General features: G+C 50.1%; 1 protein-coding gene across 5 annotated transcripts in view; it reads right to left on the minus strand.

The window, feature by feature from the left end:
• Positions 1 to 2,058: 2,058 nt before the first annotated feature.
• The window catches only part of LOC133086670 (protein FAM163A), a 95,458-nt gene continuing 76,141 nt past the window's right edge, over positions 2,059 to 21,375 (minus strand). For 4 of the 5 annotated variants that reach the window (XM_061183068.1, XM_061183069.1, XM_061183066.1 and 1 more), the window contains exons 2-5: positions 10,520 to 10,611; positions 6,826 to 6,846; positions 5,890 to 6,004; positions 2,059 to 5,288 (exon numbers count right to left, since the gene is read on the minus strand). In XM_061183068.1, the coding sequence (XP_061039051.1) occupies positions 4,878 to 5,288; positions 5,890 to 5,982 (504 nt within the window). In that variant the 5' untranslated portion in view covers positions 5,983 to 6,004; positions 6,826 to 6,846; positions 10,520 to 10,611 and the 3' untranslated portion in view covers positions 2,059 to 4,877. The remainder of the gene's footprint in view (positions 5,289 to 5,889; positions 6,005 to 6,825; positions 6,847 to 10,519; positions 10,612 to 21,375) is intronic. The other variant, XM_061183070.1, reaches the window with a different exon arrangement.

Raw genomic sequence — 21,375 nt, forward strand, 5'->3', positions numbered from 1 at the left:
GAGGGAGTTTCCAAATGAAGGGAGAGGCAGTAATGGGCAGAGAGGTGGTCCTGGCAGCGTCTGGAACAGGCAGAGAGAAGTGGTGAGGGAGGAGAGGCTCCGGAAGGCTTGGGGGAGAGATGAAAAAGAGCCCAGAGGAGGCTTCCACCCTGATTCCTGAGCAATCCCAGCTGCCTCCACAGCTCAGACTTGAGTCCCCACCAAATCCTACTAACGACAATGGCTACCGTGTGCGCCAGGCTCACGTAATTTTCACAGCAATGGAATAAGGTAGGCGTCATGAGCCGAATTTTACAGATGAGGAAACTGAGACACAGAGAGGTCCAAAAAGTTGCCTAACGTCACACGGTAAGTGGTGGAACCAGAGTTCAAAGTGAAGTCTAACACAAAACTCCACCCTCTGACCACCAGGACTAGATTGCTGGGATGTTAGGTCACAGGGAGAGAGGAAGTGATGGCTTTGTGACCCAGCAGCTCTTCCTTCCCTGATTCCTGCAGTGCTCAGCACAACACCAGCTGTGGCTGGGGGATGAGGCGCTGGACGGTGCTGTGTGCTGGGCACCCTGAGACACCCAGAGGCCTGAGGGGCAGACAGCGTCTTTCAGAGGCTCGCATGCTACTTGGGAGGGAGATGCTAGGCAGTGGAGGAGGGATGGCCATTGGGGCTGGGGGACTAAGGGGGAGAGAGAGGCCAACCGAGAGGGGAGAAGAGCAGTCTACACCAGGCTGAGGAGGGAGGGAGAGGTTACTAGTGTCTGGGACTAGGTTGGGCCCAAGGTTGGGCCATTTCCATTCCGAGCAAGTAGAGCTGGGGGGAGAGCTCTTGGTCCTGCCTGTTCTTGCTGCTGCGTTGTTCAAGAACCCTGGCCTTAGATACCTATGGTTTGGGGACTTCCCTGGTGGTCCAAGGGGTAAGACTCCGTGCTCCCAATGCAGGGGGCCCAGGTTCGATCCCTGGTCAGGGAACTAGATCCCACATGCATGCCGCAGTGACGATCCGGTGTGCCGCAACTAAGACCTGGCACGGCCAGAATAAATAAATAAATTTTTTTTTTATAAAGAAGATATTTATGGTTTGGTCTTCTTGCCCTGGAAATGATTAGTCTCTGAGCAGCACTTCTAAGCGTGAGGGTAGAAAATGGCTGGGTGTGCTTGGGGCTGTCAGAGAGAAGAGCTGGGGCAGGGCTGTAACCCCACCGCATGGCCTGAGGTGGTGGGTGAGAGGCTGGCATGGGCATGGCCACTGGGGGGGCGCGGGGGGATGCTTAGGGCGGGGGTAGGTGCAGCAGTGATGAGAGAGGTTTGCCTCAGGGCTTTTGTTTCCAAGGGACAACTGGTGACAGAGCTGCAGCCAGCTGCCCCCCAGCTGAAGGTGAAGGGCCTGCCGGGCCTCTGACTCCAGGGGCCTGGGTGCCGCACGGCTCAGGCCAGGCTGCCGGCTGCCCAGCCAGCTGTGGAGGTCCGGAGACGGGGAGAGTGTCTGTCTCCCACACACACTCATGGGCACACACACAGCCCCACCTTCACCCTCATCCCCCCTGAAGCCTCCCTTTCACTCGGAACCTATGTCCTGGTTCTCTGGTCCTCACTCCACACTGCTGCCGTTTCTCCCATCTCTGCTGGGGCCTGAGCTGAGCAGCTGGTCCCCAAAATCTCTTCTCTTCCCTCCTCGGACTTTAGAGCGGGGACCTTGACCCGAATTACAGGTGGGACCCCAGGGGCCTGGACAGTGAGGGTGGGGTGGAGGCAGGTTGCTCCCCAGGGCTCCGCATCATTGACTGAGCTCCTTCCACCTCAGGGACAGCAGTGGCTACACTTCAATCCCCTTTCCCAACAAATGACACATCCTTCCTGGGTGACAGCTCTCACTGAGGCAAGGAAAGGGATGGGGGCGTCGGGTGGAGGACACGGTGTACACGGCAGAGGGAAGCAGGAAGGGAGAGGAAGCTGGTAGACCTCGGTGTTGAGAAACGACATCCTGGGCAATAAGGAGCATTCACTCTTAAATCCACGCCCAGCTGCCCCTTCCCCAGGTAAAGAACAGAGGACCCTGTGGGATTTCTATGTCAAATTCCTCCTTTATTTTGACATTCACTTAGTTGTGACTCCAAGTTATCAAAGATGCAGGGCAAGAAATCTGTAGCAGGAGCAGTGAAGTGGAGGTGGAGTGAAAAGGCGGAGAGAGCAGGGGGTTCCCTGCCTCTCCTCTTCCTGTTTAGGGTGCAGTTTGAAAAGTGTCCAAATAGTGTCCCAGAGCACAGACTCAGCAGCTAAAAAGTACAGTGTGGTTGAGTGGGGTGAGCTTCCTCTTCCACAGGCAAGGCCCTCGTGGCTGCAGGGAGGCGGGCAGGCAACCTTGAGCCTGTGCCCTGAGCAACGTGGGGCTGTGTGGGGAGAGCCATGGCCACCATCTCTACAATGCCCCAAACTCAGATTTTGATATGTGGGTTGATTTAGGCTGGGAAAGCTCTAGGAGGAGACGGGATTGCACGAGATGCTTTTCACTCAGGGACCCCAACAGATCAGGGCCAAGAAGCGGGTGAGAGTTGACTGGATCTTGATTTCTCCCAAGGCGGGCGGTACTGGAATTTCTGGGTGAGGAGGGGCAGCCCCTGCTGTGGTTGTGTGACCGTGGAATCCCAGGGCGGCAAGCAAGGCACTGGGGCTGGTCATCAGGAAGCAGCGAGGACGCCCAGGCCCAGCAGCTCGTGTCAAGGGGGCGTGCTTAGCCCAGTAAGGGCTGGCAGTGGGATGGGCATGAAAAGCTGCTGTCCTCAGCTGGTCCCTCCCGGTTCTGAGACAGAGCTCATTACCCCACCTAGAGCTGTGTCCTGGTAGCAGAGAAATGTTGTCATTTGAGGTCACTCAGTAGGATGGTCAAACATGTCTGCTTTCCACTGACAATTAAAATGGTTTTGCCTGCGAATCCTGTGTTTTACCGTGGTCTTTCATCCATTAACACACATCCCTGCACACAGGATCAGGCAGTTGGCAAGTGCATCCAGCCCCTGCCAGGACTGGGGCAAGAAAGAGTGGTCTGGCTGGCAGAACTTTTCAGGGAGTGCTGGCTTCATGGAGCATTAAAGGGTCCTCAGAGTCCCCCTGGGCAAGTCTCATTTCCCTGGAGAAAATGGAATCTCAGAGGAGATAAGAGACTGGTCCTAGAGCTAATGAGTGACCGAAGTGTGACCAGACGCCAGGTCCTCTGATTCTCAACCCTGTGAGCCTCGATTACAGATTGAGATGCAAGGTGACCAGTGCCCAGAGTGATGCAAAAGGTGAGGCAAATTCTCTTCCCCTTCCCCAGCTTCACCCTCCCTGTCGCAAATGCAAAAATCAAGATCTCAGCAGAGGGGCCAGCTCCCTCCCTGCCCCACGCTCTGCAGCATTCGGTGACGCAAGAGAGTCTGGGGGTTACTAATGCCCTTAGGAGGTGGGGGAACAGCCACCCCTTACCGCAGAGGCAACTGGGAAACTCATCAGATGCATTCACTCAAGCAGCATAAGGCCACAGCTGAGTTATAACTGGGAGTTGGACTGGGGGCTAGAGTGACACAGCAATAAACAGGCCCTTGTCCTGTGACTGGGGGGGTGGGTCAGCGGAGGGAGGGCAGCCAGCACGGAATCTGATTGCTAAGTCAAGTCTCTCCCATCCTCAGAGCGAGGGCTGCCATCCGTGGTGAAATGAAGGGGTCCTGCTCTGTGGCCTCATGGCTGGATGCCCAGGGAGAACACCAGGTCTCTGGAGGGGCTTCCGTGGCTTCCACGCGGCAGCATTATCCCAGGGGAGGCTCCGCAGGCTCTTCCTGTACCAGCCAGCTGGCTGCCGTGGGGATTGGCCGCCACCTTGATCACCTTTCGCTCCTGCTGTCTGGAGTCAGATTTTTCTTTCTAGTTGGTACATCAGAGACCCTTCCGCCCTGCGGCTCCTGAAGGTGGCAAAGTCCTGGTGTGCGCTGTTGGTGACAGGCCTGTGTGCACACACCTGGGAATGCACACGTCCTCGCAGGGCTGCATCCACGCACAGCGCTCAGCGTGGCGGACCAGGGCCCCAGAGACCATCAGCAGGCTTTCCTTTGCTAAGCTACTAAAACTCTAGTAACGAAACTTGCAAAAGGTTCTCCAGCCAGGGCAGCTGGTTCCCAAGGCAGAGAAAGAGGATTTGTGGGGAGACAAGGCTAGACATCCATTTTGGGTGCATTCCTCACAAATAACCTTATGCCACAGCCTTTAAAGTCCAGTCGACGTGTTCTGTGCAGACAGAAGCAGATGCAGATGTGATGTGTTCAGGAAGCAATATCCGTGTTGGAACAGCTACAGGGACTGCGGTCTCTAGAACAGGCGAAGTACAAAACTAGACTGTGAACTAGCTCTTGGATTCATGTCAGCAAGCAAGTCCTGAAGAGTCCCTTTAACCCCTTCCTCTCCCTTCTCGAGTTCTGCCAATGCCTCAGTTCTGGCCTCTCCCTTTGCCCTACACCCCCCTTTCTCCTTTCATCCCCCAAGGACCCCGGAGCCTTTGCTTAGCTTCCCCCGGTGCTCCCGCTCCTCTCCTCAGAGTCCGGCAAAGCCAGGGGGCTGAGGGAAGTGAGAGGGTGGTGGCAGTGCCGGCACTGGCCAGAGGACAGTCCCAACAGAGAAACTGGCTGAGCTGCCAACACGACCTGTCAGGCCGCCACCTGTGGGCCGCGGGGCCAGGCCCTGCCCTGGTTCTCAATGCCCTCAATAGCCTGAATCCGGGTGAGCCCTCCACTGTGGGGAAAGGAAAGCCAGAAACAATGAGACAGTCCTTGTGGGCCGTGCTGGGGGGTGTCGTCCGCTGTCCCCATCGCTCCTGCTGGGGCAGCAGTGTTGGTGCATGGCGGGGGTGGAAGGGGTTACACGTCTGTACTAATAGCCCTTGGATTAGTGAAGGCCTCACGGCCAGAGCCTGGCCACGTCACCGGGTAACTCTGGGGCGCTGCCATTTGGAGGGATGGGGGTCCCCCCTCCTTGTAGTATGTGGGAGCAAAGGAGAGCCTCTCGCCTCCGCCCCCGTTGGGCACCATGTCAGCCGTCCGTATGTAAAAGGGAGAGCTGTATGGGGAGCAGGCGGTGCAGTGGCTGGCCGCCACCCCGCACGGCTGGCCACAGGGCTCGCTGGTGAGAGGCGCCAGGCCGCCTTGGCTGTCCAGGGCCTGGGAGCTGCAGGCATTGCAGGTGGGGCCTCTGCGGTGTGCGGGCAGGTCGTGCTCCTCCTCCTCTTCCTCGCGTGCATCCCCGGCTCCGCTCCTCTTGCAGCAGTAATACTGAGGGGAGAGTGGGGAGGGCTGCCTGAGGGCTGAGTGCCCCCCTCGGGGTGTGCACAGGTGCCCACGGCCCTGCTCCGCTCAGGACCCTGCGCCGGGTGCTCGGTTGGCCCTGGAGAGAAAACTCAACACCAGAGGCCCACGGTCCACAGCGATGTCCTCCCAGCCCTGCAAGACCAGTTCCTTCCCTCTTCCTCCCCCTACTTCCTAGTGCATTAACTGCAGGCGGAGGCTGAGAGAGGCGGGGAGGCAGAGAGCGAGGGACATACAGATCCTACTAAGCACAGGCTGGGGTGCGGGGAGCTGCTTTCAGAGTCTCCCCACACGGTGCCCTTCCCACCACTCCTGAAATCTCAGACGCGCGGGAGACACAACACAGTGACCCGGTATTTTCCCAGCTCACTCTCTTGGGTGCCCGAAGTGTGCAGGGCGTGAGGGGAACGTAGCTCCCTTCTGACAGCGCCCCCAACTCCCAGCCCCCTTGACTCACGCCTCCCACATTCCACAGCTTTGTCACGCCCGCAGTGGGCCTCCAGGCTCTGCCCCCATGATGGGGAAGTGGTTTGCTGGTGGCCTCTGGCCACAGGGCCAGGGGACTGACCTGGAGCCTACAGTAGCACAGGACGGCGATGATGCAGAGGAGAATGACCGCAGCTAGGATTCCGCCAGTGATCACAACCGTTCCCGCTGTCATCCGCCCGACGCCCCATCAAACTCTGCAAAGACGTGTGCGGAGAGGTGAGGGGCAGCTGCCCCCCTGGGCGTGGGGCCGGGAGCCCTCCTGGAACTCTCTCAGCTGAAGGCATGGGGGACCCGAGAGCAGGGAGGGCCCTGGGCACTGGAACACCAGGGGCTTCCTGAAGACAGAGGGTAGCTGTGGCCTGGGCCAGCCTAACCTGGGGGGCTCATAGCTGCGGAAGGGAAGAGAGGCGGCACAGAGCTAACTGAAGGTGTGATGCTGCTCCCTGTTTCCATCCACTTTCAAAGGTTCTTGCTGTCTTTCTGCTTTAATTCTCTTCTCCCTCTCCTCTCCCCTCTCCCCTCTGTTCACATCAGGCTTAACCCTCACCCCTTCCCCTACCCCACGGGGTCAAGACACAGAGGATAACAACTTCTGTTCACTGAGGCCTTAGTCTGTGTGAGGCATTGTGTTAAGCACTCCCCTGGTTATCTCAGTTAACCCTCAAAATAACCTTTTGAAACAAAAATAACCTCACGGCCAGAACCTGGCCATGTCACCGGGTAACTCTGGGGCGCTGCCACTTGGAGGGATGGGGGTCCCCCCTCCTTGTAGTATGTGGGAGCAAAGGAGAGCCTCTCGCCTCCGCCCCCGTTGGGCACCATGTCAGCTGTCCGTATGTAAAAGGGAGGCGCGCTCCGGATGTGAGGCTGTCTGAGGGCTGACTCCCCTTTCAGGCCACTGAACGGGGACTCCCGACCCCCGAGGCACACAGGGACCAAGGTGGGCTGTGTCAACGGAGCAGGAACGTGTGAGGAGACTTGGCATCTTGAGGACAGAATGACCGTGAGCACTTACGTTCATAAAGGGAACGGTGACCTGCAAGACAATGAAAGGGACGGAGATGTTGTTAGAAGAGTGTTAGCCTGAAAAAGGCCCCAAGGGTTAGGTTAATCCCTGAGCTCCACCTCACCTCACCCTGCTCTCTCACCATGTGCTCTGTCATCAACAGGCCTAGAGGTCCCAAATCTGCAGCTCCAGCTGTGTCTGCAACAGCTAGTGGACAGACTTGTCCCTCAGATGCCCACTGGCACCTCGAACCCAATTATGACAGGCTGTCATCACCCTCTCTCCAAGTGGGCTCCCCGCCTCCAACCCCTCTGTTAGCGGTTCCACCAGGGCTGCCACAAAGGGTTTTGCAGGCTGTTGGTTACTCGAAGGGTAAGTGAGGGCTGGAACGCCGGCTGCTCAGGAAGCCGGGCGCCCTGCTGTGCTCACCTCGGGGAGGGGCACCTGTCTTCACCCAAAGACACCAACTGCTTCTCACCATCGTGCTCCTGGAGCCCTGTGTGCACCTGGCTCCGCTTCTAAATCACTCAAAGTGCTCACAGGGCGGTCTGTGGACCACAGCCTGGCAGCACCTGGAAGCTGGTTAGAAATGTAGCATCTCAGGCCTCACCACAGGCCTAATGAGTCAGAACCTGCGTTTTAACAAGGTCCCGGGTGATTATTTGCATATTAGAGTTTGACAGAGCTGTGGCGTGTTCCCCTAGATGCCCAGACTTTCAAATCCTCAAATTCTTCTTTGGCTTCTTCCAGTCTTCTGTTCTTCACACCAATTATGACTCTGCACCGCATACCTGCACTGGTGCAAAGGTTTCCTAACAGATCTCGCTGGTTTTGTCTCTGAGCACCCTTCACATCACCCACAGTTAGCCCTTCGTCATGCCCCTGCACCCCTCTTACTCTGGAGACTTTGTGGCACCACACTGCCTGCAGGACACATTTGTCTGGGCGCAGACTTTTAGACTGAGCTTCAGAGGCTTTGCCCTCTCCCACTTCCCTGCATGCTCACCACCAATTATCTTTTCTCCCTCACCGCCCACTGTCCCCCTGCATGAATCCTCTGCCCATCAGGTAGTCTCAGTTCTTAAGAAGCATATAGCCAAGTGATGAAAAGACACTTAATATACCTTATGAACCAGAGATGCACAGACCAGGGGCTGTGGGAACACAGAGGAAGGGGCAGCTAACTACTTGGGGAAAAGTTCCATGGAACATGTTATATTTGAGCTGACTCCTAAAGGCTGAATGGGGGCTTGTCTGGTAGACCAGGTGGAGAGGGCAGATGCACGGTCCAGGAGTGTGAAAGAACACAGAGGCTCCGGGAACCGTAAGGAATCTGGGAAGGCTGGGGGTAGGAATGAAGCTGGAGAGGCTGTAAGGCAGGCAAGGAATTGGGATTTATCTCTCTTGAAGACAATGAGGGTTCCTGAAGGGTTTCAGTAGGGAAGAGCATGCTCTCACTGTCTCCATCTATTTAAATTCTGCCCATCCTTCAAGGCTCTGAGAAGCCTTCCCTGACTGCCTCATCGTGATGCACTCTCTCCTGTTGGAATTCTACTGTAATGCCTTTCCATGTGCCACTTTTCAAATCCTGTCTTGGTATGATGCTTGTCAACTTTCATGTGGGAACATCTTGACTCCTGTGCTAAATTATGAGTCCTCTGGATCAGGAGTTGCATCTTATACTGTATCCTATCCTCCTGCAGCGTTATACACAGTGCCTGGCACACAGCGGGTACTTAAAAGTTTGGTAATCATCTCACCATACAGCGTTTCTTTCACAGGCCTGGCAGTAATGACTCTGATCTGACACCAGAGGGCAGCAAGTTGTATCTCTCCACTCACATCTGATCTGCAGACCAGAGCATCCTTGTTCAAGACCAATTTGACTTTGCCCAAATGCACGGTGAGCCATGCTTCAGGGTTCACTGGGGTATTTGTTGGGGGCGAGAAGGTGAACCTCAGCCTTGGGAGGACTTACACACCATCACAGCCACACCACTCCACCCTCCCCTGCTTCCCCTGCATGCTCACCCCTGAGGGCTGCACAGGAGACAGAGAGGCCTAGTGACCTGAAGTTGGAGGGGGCAGCAGTGGTCCACCCTACTGAAAGTCTTGGCCTAGTCCCCTGGGATGTGTCCAGGCTGTTTTAGGGAACGGGGAATTATGAAGCCATACAAGAACAGTGCCCTCCCTTCTTTGCCTTCCATGCCTGGCCTCCCTCTTTCAGTACCATGAAGACTGCACAGCAGAAGTGGCCTGGAAATGGGGAGCACTGCAGTGCAGGCAGAGCCACAGGGCTGAAGGCCCATTCAGGGCCCAACTGTGCCGCTTAGCGGACATCCCATCTTGGAAACTGACCTTCTTTCTCATGGCAAAAGAGAGATTACCAAAAAACTCAGGAAAAAGATTCATGTATGTGAGGGCCCCTTGTAACCTCTAAGATATCCTTCAAACATGGTTATTTGTGGGGAGAAGGAAGGCCCAGACATTCTGTGATCACTTAAGTCTGGCCTGACAGTCATAAACCAAGAAGGCACATGTGAAGTGCATGTGGTCAACTAGCCAGGTCCCAGCCAGCTTCCCAGAGGGCCCAGTCCTGGTGGTGCAACTTAGCATTTAAATTCCCACACCCAGTGGCTCTCTATGATTTCAGGGGTGCTTATTTTCTCTTTGCAACTAGATGCAAATGATCACAATAACTCCCTGAATCTAAACAGCATTCATTGTACAGTTTACAACGTGTTTCCATTTCTGTCCCCATTTATGATGGGCAGGTTCTAAGGTGGCCCCAAATGAGCCTGGCAGTCATGCCTTGTGTACTCCCCTCCCCTCGAGGAGGGGTGCCACCTGTGACTTGCCTCTAACTAACAGAATACAGCAAAGGGGATGGGATGTCACTTTGTGAGTAGCTTCTCAAAGATTCTGACTTCCCTCTTGTGAGCCAGCTCTCGCCCTGGCTGGTTTTGATGCAGCAAGTTGGATTCTGGGGAGGCCCATGTAGCAAGGAACTGAGGATGGCCTCTGGCCCTCAGTCCAATGGACAGCAGGGTGTTAAAGCCATCAATCCAATGGCCCAAAAGGAACCGAACGACCACATAAGTGAGAGTGGAAGTGAATCCCTCCCCAGTTGAGCTTTCAGATTAAACTGTAATCCCAGTGGACACCTTGAATGCAGCCTCATGACCAACCCTGAAACAGTGAACCAGCTGGCGATGCTTGGATTCCTAACTCACAGAAACTGTGAGATAATCGATGTGTGTTCTTGCAAGCTGCTAAATTGTGGTAGTTTGTTATACAGCGAAAGATAACTAACACACCTCCTTTGAACCATACAAAAAACCCCCTCACAGGAGGGAAAGCCAGACCTTTATACGATTTGCCTAAAGTCATACAATAGCAAGTGTCTGAATCAGGACCCAAGGGCCAGTGCTGTGGAGTTTCTGTCACACCAGTTGCCTGATTAATTTCCTGAGGCCTTGAGAACAAGGTCCCTACGTTCCCTCGCAGGGCCTAGGAGCTCTGGACAGAATGGATTCAGTAGCGACCAACTCAGGGGCTGAGGGCAGCCATCAAGGACAAACCTGTTGCCAACTGCAGACCCCCGGGGCCCGCCCTCTGTGACCAGGACTTTCTGGAGCTCCCTCTCCACCAACACCTCTCTCTACCCAGCACCCGGGCACCTTCTCCTGTGCCTCACACTTACATGAAACAGCTGGAGCAGCAACGGCCCAGTCACGCAGGCTGTGCCTGAGCAGACAGCAGCTGGGGGCATGTCATGGCCAAGGGTGTCAGTCCCTGACAGAGAAGAGAGGGGAAGGTCAGTGAGAGCTGGAAAGGGAGGCTGAGAGGACAGACGGGCACACGCTGGCACCTGGTTGTGACCCCAAGACTCTGGAGTGGACATCCCCAAGGGGGGCTTGTTTCCTGACCTCCACGGCTGCCTTGGTCTGAGGTCCCCGAGCCTAAGAACCTGAGGTCAGACTTCTAAGGCCACATCCTATCCCGTCCTTGTTTCCTTCCCTCAGTGTCGCTGTCCGGAACCCTTGCCCAATGCACCATTAGGACAAGAGCCTCTCCCTGCTCTGGGAAGCGAGGCTCAATGGGGGAAGGGAGTCCAGCTGCCTCTTTCATGCTCCACTGGAGAATGCTGACCTGTCCCCTGGCAGATGTGTCCTCGTTGGCTGCATGGCCGATCCCCCTCTCTCTGGCCCCACACACCTCTTTCCCATCTCCATCCCCATTCTTTCCTGGGCCTGTCCGTATTCCCAGAGCCCAGAGCTGATCACTCCTTTCTCTTACTCCAATATCCCGACTTTCTCAGGCCAACCCACCAACCAGACAGTTGGATGGGTAAGTTCACACTGATGTGCTGATGGAGGAGGGGGAGGTGAGACCCTACTGAGGAATCCAGTGTAGTCTAATTACTGGGGGGTCCCTTCAAGCCAAAATTCTTTACCCACTCAACATTATTTAGAGGAGCGTCTAGGCCCTACACTGGGAATGGGGTGGGGGTGGGGTGGAGGGAGGAAGGACGCCCCCTGGTGGTGACGCTGGGCCCCTGCTAACTGTCCTGAGGAGGACGTGCCCCACTGGGTGTATTTGTATTGGGGAGGGAACTCAACCATTAGCGGGATGCACTGAGCCACCTTCCACAAGGACAGGGCCAACAACTTCCAGGTTCTCTGCCTCAGCCAGAAGCTGGAGGTCAAAGGACAGACATTTTCATGGCTCAAGGACTGGCACCACAACTACTGAGCCTGTGCTCTAGAGCCCGCGAGCCACAACTACTGAGCCCATGAGCCACAACTACTGAAGCCTGTGTGCCTAGAGCCCGTGTTCTGCAACAAAGAGAAGCCACCGCAATGAGAAGCCCACACACTGCAACGAAGAGTAGCCCCCGCTCGCCGCAACTAGAGAAAGCCCGCGTGCACCAACGAAGACCCAATGCAGCCAAAAATAAATAAATTAAATAAATAAAATTTTAAAAAAGCAATGGGGCTGGCACAAGTCTTAATCTAGGGGCAGGGGCAGATTTCTCTCACTAAATACATTTTAAAGTAAAGGGATACTTGGATCATACATCATGATCAAGTGGGATTTATCCCAGGGATGCAAGGATTCTTCAATATATGTAAATCAATCAATGTGATACACCACATTAACAAATTGAAGAATAAAAACCATATGATCATCTCAATAGATGCAGAAAAAGCTTTTGACACAATTCAACACCCATTTATGATAAAAACTCTCCAGAAAGTGGGCATACAGGGAACATATCTCAACATAATAAAGGCCATATATGACAAACCCACAGCCAACATCATTCTCAATGGTGAAAAACTGAAAGCATTTCCTCTAACATCAGGAACAAGACAAGGATGTCCACCCTCGCCACTTTTATTCAACATAGTTTTGGAAGCCCTAGCCATGGCAATCAGAGAAGAAAAAGAAATAAAAGGAATCCTAATTGGAAAAGAAAAAGTAAAACTGTCACTGACTGCAAATGACATGATACTATACATAGAAAATCCTAAAAATGCTAGCAGAAAACTACTAGAGCTCATCAATGAATTCGGTAAAGTTGCAGGATACAAAATTAATACACAGAAATCTCTCGCATTCCTATACACTAACAACAAAAGATCAGAAAGAGAAATTAAGGAAACAATCCCATTTACCATTGCCTCAAAAAGAATAAAATACCTAGGAATAAACCTACCTAAGGAGACAAAAGACCTGTACTCAGAAAACTGTAGGATACTGATGAAAGAAATAAAAGATGACAAAAACATATGGAGAGATATACCATGTCCTTGGATTGCAAGAACCAATATTGTGAAAATGACTATACTACCCAAAGCAATCTACAGATTGAATGCAATCCCTATCAAATTACCAATAGCATTTTTCACAGAATTAGAACAAAAAATTTCACAATTTGTATGGAAACACGAAAGACCCCGAATAGCCAAAGCAATCTTGAGGAAGAAAAATGGAGCTGGAGGAATCAGGTGCCCTGACTTCAGACTATACTACAAAGCTACAGTAATCAAAACAGTATGGTACTTGCACAAAAACAGAAATATAGATCAATGGAACAGGATAGAAAGTCCAGAGATAAACCCATGCACCTATGGTCACCTAATCTATGACAAAGGAGTCAAGACTATAAAGTGGAGAAAAAACGGTCTCTTCAATAAGTGGTGCTGGGAAAACTGGACAGCTACATGTAAAAGAATGAAATTAGAACACTCCCTAACACCATACACAAAAATATACTCAAAACGGATTAAAGATCTAAATGTAAGGCTGGCTACTATAAAACTCTTAGAGGAAAATATAGGCAGAACACTCTTTGACATAAAGCACAGCAAGATCTTTTTTGATCCACCTCCTACAGTAATGAAAATAAAAACAAAAATAAACAAATGGGACCTAATTAAAAGCTTTTGCACAGCAAAGGAAAACATAAACAAAATGAAAAGACAACCCACAGAATGGGAGAAAATATTTGCAAATGAATTGACCAACAAGGGATTAATCTCCAAAATATACAAACAGCTCATGCAGCTCAATATAAAAAAAAAAACCCAATCAAAAAAATGGGTGGAAGATCTAAATAGACATTTCTCCAAAGAAGACATGCAGATGGCCAAAAAGCACATGATAAGATGCTCAACATCACTAATTATTAGAGAAATGCAAATCAAAACTACAATGAGGTATCACCTCACACCGGTCAAAATAGCCATCATCAAAAAATTTACAAACATAAATGCTGGAGATGGTACTAAGAAAAGGAAACCCTCCGACACTGTTGGTAGGAATGTAAATTGGTACAGCCACTATGGAAAACAGTATGGAGGTTCCTTAAAACACTAAAAATAGAACTACCATATGACCCAGCAATCCCACTCCTGGGCATATGCCTGGAGAAAACCATAATTCAAAAAAATACATTCACCCCAATATTCACTGCAGCACTATTTACAATAGCCAGGTCATGGAAGCAACCTAAATGTCCATCAACAGAGGAATGGATAAAGAAGATGTGGTACATACATACAATGGAATATTACTCAGCCATAAAAAAGAACAAAATAATGCCATTTGCAGCAACATGGATGGACCTAGAGATTGTCATATTGAGTGAAGTCAGTCAGACATAGAAAGACAAATATCATATGATATCACTTATATGGGGAATCTAAAAAAAAAAAGGTACAAATGAACTTATTTACAAAACAGAAGTAGAGTCACGAATGTAGAAAACAAACTTATGGTCACCAGGGGATAAGGGGGGCAGATAAATTGGGAGATTTGGGATTGACATATACACATTACTATATATAAAATAGGTAACTAATAAGGATCTACTGTATAGCACAGGGAACTTTACTCCATACTCTGTAATGACCTATATGGGAAAAGAATCTAAAAAAGAGTGGATAGGACTTCCCTGGTGGCACAGTGGTTAAGAATCCACCTGCCAATGCAGGGGACACGGGTTTGAGTCCTGGTCCAGGAAGATCCCACATGCCGCAGAGCAACTAGGCCCGTGCACCACAACTACTGAGCCTGCGCTCTACAGCCCGTGTGCCACAACTACTGAAGCCCGTATGCCTAGAGCCCAAGCTCTACAACAAGAGAAGCCACCACAATGAGAAGCCCGCGCACCGCAATGAAGAGTAGCCCCCGCTCACCGCAACTAGAGAAAGCCCGCGCCCAGCAACAAAAACCCAACGCAGCCAAAATAAATAAATAAATAAATCTATTAAAAAAAAAAAAAGAGTGGATATGTGTGTATGTATAACTTTACTGTACAGCAGAAACTAACACAACACTGTAAATCAACTATATGTCATTAAAAAATTTTTTTAAATAAAGTGATAGACCTTCAGTGAGATTCTGATCAATAAAAGTGAGGGAAAACACAACTACAGACTAGGAGAAATGAAAATGGATATTACCACATATGCTGCAAACATAAGGAAACTAAAGGGTATTAAAAACAACCTTATGCCAATAATCTAAAAATACAGATGAAACGAATGCATTTATGGAATAATGTAACCTACTAACATCTCCTCAAGAAGTAAATTACTTGAAACATATTATAATGTGAAGAATCAAATCATCAAAAATTGACTTTAAATAAAAATGAAGAAAAAGAAAAAAGAAAACACCTAGGCCCAGAGGGCTTCACCAGAAACACCTACCAAACATTTAATAAAGAAATCATTCTATCTTACACAAAGCATTCCAATAACAGAAAAAGAAGAAACATTCTAAGTCATCTTATTATCATTTTTCACTAGCAAAAAACAGTAAGAAAATGTAATTTTAAAGACATCATATAAAATGATGATAAAATTATTAGGTCCCAGGTATATACATAACACAAGCTATACAGAGACTTTATGTAGAAATCTATAAAAGTTTACTTTTATAAAGACTTTTAAAGGTTCCTACATAAATGGAGGGGTATACTAAAAAAATAAAATTAAAAAATAAAGGGATACTAAAATAAAAAAAATCAAAGTTGCTTTTTGAGCATAAACCATGCAATATGCTTGTTTAACAAACCAGTTACTTATACAAAAACAGTCCATGGAAATAGAAGGACTCTAAGAGATCTGGCCCAATATCTTTACTTTTCTAGATGAAGAAACCAAGTTCAGAGAGGACAAGTGACTTGCTTAACCACACAAAGCAAGATAGAGATGGAGCTGGAGAGGTGCTGGGAGCAAAGCCTCCTGGCCCCAGTCCAGGGCCCTGCCATTAGGATGCTGTCTCTCCTCCTAGAACATCTGCACTTGTCTCCCCAGGAGCTAAGGTGTCCCCTGAAGTAGGGTTTCTCAAATTGGCTTTGGTAACAATCACCTGAGCCACATGTTAAAGCAGAGACTCCAGACCTACTGAAGCAGCATCTCCAGGGGAGGGGCCCGGAATCTGTGTCTTTAACAGGTTTGAGTCTTACTATCTGGCCCTTTCGGGAAATGATGCAGGAATGAAGGTCTTTGGGAGGATTTCAGGCTGGAGGCAGCAGGGGAGGTGGCTGGAGGCAGCAGGGGAGGTGGGTGACCTTGCAGAGTTTGTGGCATCATCTGCTGCCCATAACAAGACTGGCTCTGGATTCTGTGTCCTCGGGCCAAGCAGGCCAGAAGGAGGAGGAAGGGAGTGTGAGGAGAACCAAAAGTACATGGTGTCTCTGGGTGGGTTGGAGCCAATAAAGAGGTTAGAATGCAGAACCTTAAGGCCATTCTTCTAGGGGAAGAATGGGGCTGGGGGAGCATTAAAAGCCACCCTGATAGAATGTGTTGGAAATGGGTTTCCCATTCCCCATAAGACCAGGGGTCTATGTTCTCTCTGAAGGGCCCCTGCCCTCAGTGACTTCAGCGCCCAGAGGCAGGGTCACCTCCCTCACTGCCTGGACCAACAGTGGCAGAACGCCTGCTGTAGCTGGCCCTAGCACATGTAATTAACGATTGGCTGCCCCCTGCACCCTGCTTGGCCCCCTTAGGAGCACAAGTTAATTGAGTGGGGCCTAAGCACCGGCTGATCTCAATTTCTTCCGATGCAATTAAGCCTTCTCCAGTCATTTATTAACTCATGAAATTGACACAGCAGGTTAGCGGCCCCGGAGAAGAGGAACAGTTTTTTTCCTTGTTCCCTGTCTCGTCGGACATCAATGCTCAGGCATGGCTGGCAGAGGGAATCAGAGGAAGGGGCTCTTTTCACTCTGACTGTACTTATGGCCATCACCAAGCCCTGACCCCCGGGATGAGGGCGGGAAGAGTTGGTGGTCAGATCGGTTCCTTTGCTCCAGATGAGGTACTACAGCAGCAAAGAGAGGCCTGTGCTGTTTGAGAAGGGGCCTCTCTAAGAGATACAAGGAACCTCTGCAAATCATCAAGGGAAAAAAAGAGACCCTCAATATAATAATGGGTAATAGACAGGTGGTTTATAAAAAAGGTAATCCAAAAGGCTAACAAGAAAATGAAGAGATGCCCAAACTCATTAGTAATCTGGGAAACGCAAATTGAAACCACAGTGAGCTATCACTCTACACTGGTAGACTGACAAAAATTAGGATGCTGGATAATGTCACATGTTGGAGCAGATGTGGGAATTTAAGGGCACTGCTGGTGGAGTGTAGTTATGACAACTGTTGAGGGAGAGATCTGGCACTACTTGGTCACATTAAGTTCAGACCCCATGAAACAGCAACTCTGCTCCTGGGTCTGTATCCCCCAAATTTCTCAATATATTCATAAGGGGCCATGTGCGGAGACGTTCATCACTGTGTTTTATGGCAGCAAGGAATTAGAAGCAAGCTCAGTGATCATCACTAGAGAGTGGAGAGGTAAAGTCAGGTAGATGCACACCTCAGAGGATAATGCAACTGCTGAAAGCAATGGACCAAGTGGACCATAGTAACACAGAGCAACAAGGATAAATCTTAGCAGAAGGCTAAGTGAAAAAAAAAAACCCCAGAATTAGATGTATAAAGATGTATAATACTGCTTATATAAATTTAAAATACAGGCACACAGACCAACAATTTACATTTTCAAGAACACATACCAAAACCAAAACAACAAAGACAAAAAACCCCCCAAGTTCGTAGATACAGAGAACAGGTTGGTGGTTGCCAGAGGTAGCGGTGGGGGTGGGAGTGGAGGTGGGAGAAATGGGCCAAGGGGGTCAAAAGATGCAAACTTCCAGTTATAAAATAAATAAGTCATGGAGAAGTAATGTACAGCATGGCGACTATAGTTAATAATACTCTATTGTATATTTGAAAGTTGCTGCGAGAGTAGATCTTAAAAGTTATCATCACAAGAAAAACATTTTTTGGCAACTATGTGTGGTGACGGATGATAACTAGACTTATTGTGGTGATCATTTTGCAATGTATACAAATACGGAATCACTATGTGGTATACCTGAAATTAATACACTGTTATATGTCAATTATATCTCAATAAACAAAACAAAACCAAAAACACATACCCCAAAATGTATACACATTAAATATGCTAGAATGGCTGACTGTGGAAGGAGGAAAATGAGAACAGGAATAAGAATAAAAGAGAAAAAAATAAATAATAGAGGAGAGGGGCCTTGCCAAGACCAATGATGAATAATAATGTGGACTACCTGAGAAGTAACACTGAGGAGTATAATTAACTTAACCTTCTATGTCTGAGGTCCAACTCAAACAAAAAAGAAAGAAGGGGTCTCTCACCACCCCCAGGAGGCCTTCCATGATTGACTTAATGCTGCGCATTTCTATTTGACCTTCCTATTTGTTCTCAGGTAACTGTATTGTTGACACACTGGTGTTAAGTGGCTGTATTTTGCTTTCTTCTTAAATTCCAGACCATTTGAGGGCACAGACTTGGAATCTTGTGTCTTCATAAAGCTCCATTCCCACTGCCTGGTGTTCTGCACGTTCTAGACAGTGGGATGGCAGGTCAAATGGGGAAGCTGCTTTGCATGCAGAGTGCTGTCCCAACACACAGCCTTCCATTCTGGTCTCACCTGCTGCATGTAGTGGAAAAGAGGCTAAGAGTCCCAAGATTTTGGTTTAAATTCTGTTTTCTACGCTCATTGCTTGGGCGATTTTGGACAATTAATGATCTCCTTGAGGTTCATCTACAAAACGAAGGTAAATGATGTATCTTCCCTTACGGGGTGAGGATTATGGGAAAGGGTGTGGTTATTTAAAATGCTGCAGCCTTCTAAGGAGGGTAGGTGTTGTTCCAAGGACTCAGGGTTCCTGAAGTCCTCTGTGCTGCTAACAGGAGAGATGGCCCTTTGTGCACACTCATCCCTTGATGAATTGGCTATGCCAAGTTTTGGGAGCAGACCCTGGTAAGAGCTGGACCACTCGGCATAAGAGAGTGAGAAGAATTTATTGGGGTGTAGGGTGGCAGGAAGAGCAGGGAGGGCAGCGTGAGGAAGAGAGAGGAGCCAGAAAGAATGGCCCAGACCCTGCTGAGTCTCTTGGCCAGATAAAACCCCAGCAGTTAGTTTGTGAGAAAGCCTTTTAAGATTTGGGAGGTCTCTAAGTTTTTTGTATTGTCTTCGCAAACTGTTGGTAACTCACAAATGTGAGGGATATTTTTCTTGTTTGTGGCAATCCAGTGAAGGCACTGAGCTCAGACCTGGGTGCATATCTGTGGAACGCAGATGACACAACAAGAACTAATTCAGTGTGCGCAGTTTAGAGCCAGAGGTCACCATGAGAACGATGGCCCTTGGGACAGATTTTGGCTTCCTATGAGCCCTGGAACAGGGGTTAGAGCAAGTCCTATCTAGATCCTTAGAACACATGATCCCAGCTGATATATGAGTTATGCCTGAGGTATTGCATGTGAAAATAGATGGTCATTCCTCTTTTGTTCTAGCCTAGACCTAACTCTCAGATTAAATGTGTCCCTAAGGCTCCTGATCATGACCTTGACTAGTGTTCTGGCTGGGACCTTGTTGTCTCAGCATGATACTCGTGGAAACTGTGCTATTCCCCTCACTTATTCTTTATCTGCTATTTACTGAGCACTAAGTAAGTGCCTGGCGTTGAGCTCTGCTCCAGGGACACAAAGATGAACAGGCAGAGAGCTCTCAAGGAGCTCACAGGATGGGAGACTAGTAAACAGTAGTGGGCACAGCCTGTCCTCAGGCCCCAGGACCCCCAGATGCAAGGCCTGGGGGTGACTCTGCAGTCCCCATCAGCCTATCACAGTGCGTGAGCCTGCAAACTCCCTGGAGCAGGAAGAGCTGCTCAGCCAGTGCTTGGGGTTTTCAGCGAATATTTGCTGCAGAGAAACAGCAAAGAGGAGACAGCCCTGCTCCTCAAAGCCCAGGGTCACCCCAGAGGTGCTGCCTGTGTCCTTGATGCCTCTGTCAGAGGTGAGGCTGAGCTCACCTCCTCCCTGACGAGGATGTCCCAAAGATGGGCTGCCCTGTGTGGTCCCCCAATAAAAACCATGCCGATCATGGAAGAACAGTGGGTGCATGTGTGTAGGAGCCCTCAAACCTTCAGAGCCTAAGAACCTGGCTATGGGCTCCTCAGGCTGGGGAGGGGGTGTGACTTTGATCTAAAACCCAGTAAGTACGCTGCTTTGTGTCTGCCAGCGAATCCCCAGCCCTAGAACGTAATAGATGCTCAATACATGCTTGTCAAACAAAGAGACTAGTGAATAGACACATGCCAGGTTTGTGGGAAGTCTTCCTCGCCACTCCCCCCGCTCACCCCCACTGACCACCGCCCACCGCCCACCGCCCCTGCCACAGAGCATCTCACGGCACCTCCAGCCTCACCTGCCCCACCTCGCAGCCTTCCCTGAGCTGCCTGCAAACTCCCACTGTGCTAATAGTCTAGAGGGCACAGAGGGACTTAATTATGTGTCATTTTAGATGGGTGTGGGCTGTTTTGTGCAGATGACACTTGTCCCTGCAGCTCTTGGGGTCAGGGTTCCTGATCATGGATCTGTTCTCTCTGCTTCAGAGAGATGGGTGCAGAAGCCAGTAAAAGTATCAAGGGCTTTGTTCACCTTGGACTTGGCTCTCTTTCCCTTTCTGCCTTTCAAAACAACGTTCATTACTGCTGATAGTTTTCTTATGTTCATCTTGTTTGATGTTCAGGCATGGCAGTTTTTTGATTTCTCTTATTTCACAGAAAGCATAAAGTTCAGAAAGGCCAAGTGGCTTGGCCAAGGTCACACAGCTATTTTGGGAAGAGCTGGGACACACTGCCCACACCATTCTTCCATGACTAGCATAGTTCTAGCTCTGCAGGGAACATGTGCCCTGTGCCATGGGTCCCATCTCTGTCCCACCCCAGTTCTGACTCCACGTTCTATTTCCTGACCTGACCATTTGCAGGAGGCTCAGGGGCACCATGGCCTGTGTGTTGGGAAGGGGTTCACTTTTCCTTTCCACAAGGTACGTTGCTCTGCACCACACGCTTGGATTTCTCTCCATCTGTATTTGATCTCTACTATTGTTTGGAAGGTGTTCCGAGATCCCCAGGCAGCAGGCCTCCAGCCTGATGACTACTGAACAGGCTTGTTAGGAAAGGCAGAAGCATCTATGGGGTTTGTTTCTCCTTGCTGGCAAGATGTCAGGAGACTGTAAGAGATCCACATAAGAAGCCAGGCCACTGAAGGGACAGAGAGTTTGATTTCTGAGGCCAGATGGAGATAAGGAGGGGCAAGGCATTAGGCTAATGAGTGGGCCAGAGGGAGCTAGCCTGTGAGGGACTGGTCACAGGACCCTAGAGTCATCTAACTCAGAGTAGCAGGAAGGGGGAGGCTTGCTCAATGTGCTCCAAGGGGACAGGATTTGAAGTAATGGGATAAAAGTAGACCAAGGAAAATTTAGACCAAATCTAAGGCAAATCTCACAGGACACAAAAAAATGTAGCAGGGAGATTGGAAAACTGTCAACCCATGTGGTACAGGGAGGTGTGGGAAGCATTACTGAGCTGCCCCCTCTCCTGTCCTCCAGCCCAGAGACCTGGCCCATTCATCCTGCCAGTCGGGTCTG

Source organism: Eubalaena glacialis, chromosome 3, assembly GCF_028564815.1.
Source record: "Eubalaena glacialis isolate mEubGla1 chromosome 3, mEubGla1.1.hap2.+ XY, whole genome shotgun sequence".
NCBI classification, from domain to species: Eukaryota; Metazoa; Chordata; class Mammalia; order Artiodactyla; family Balaenidae; genus Eubalaena; species Eubalaena glacialis.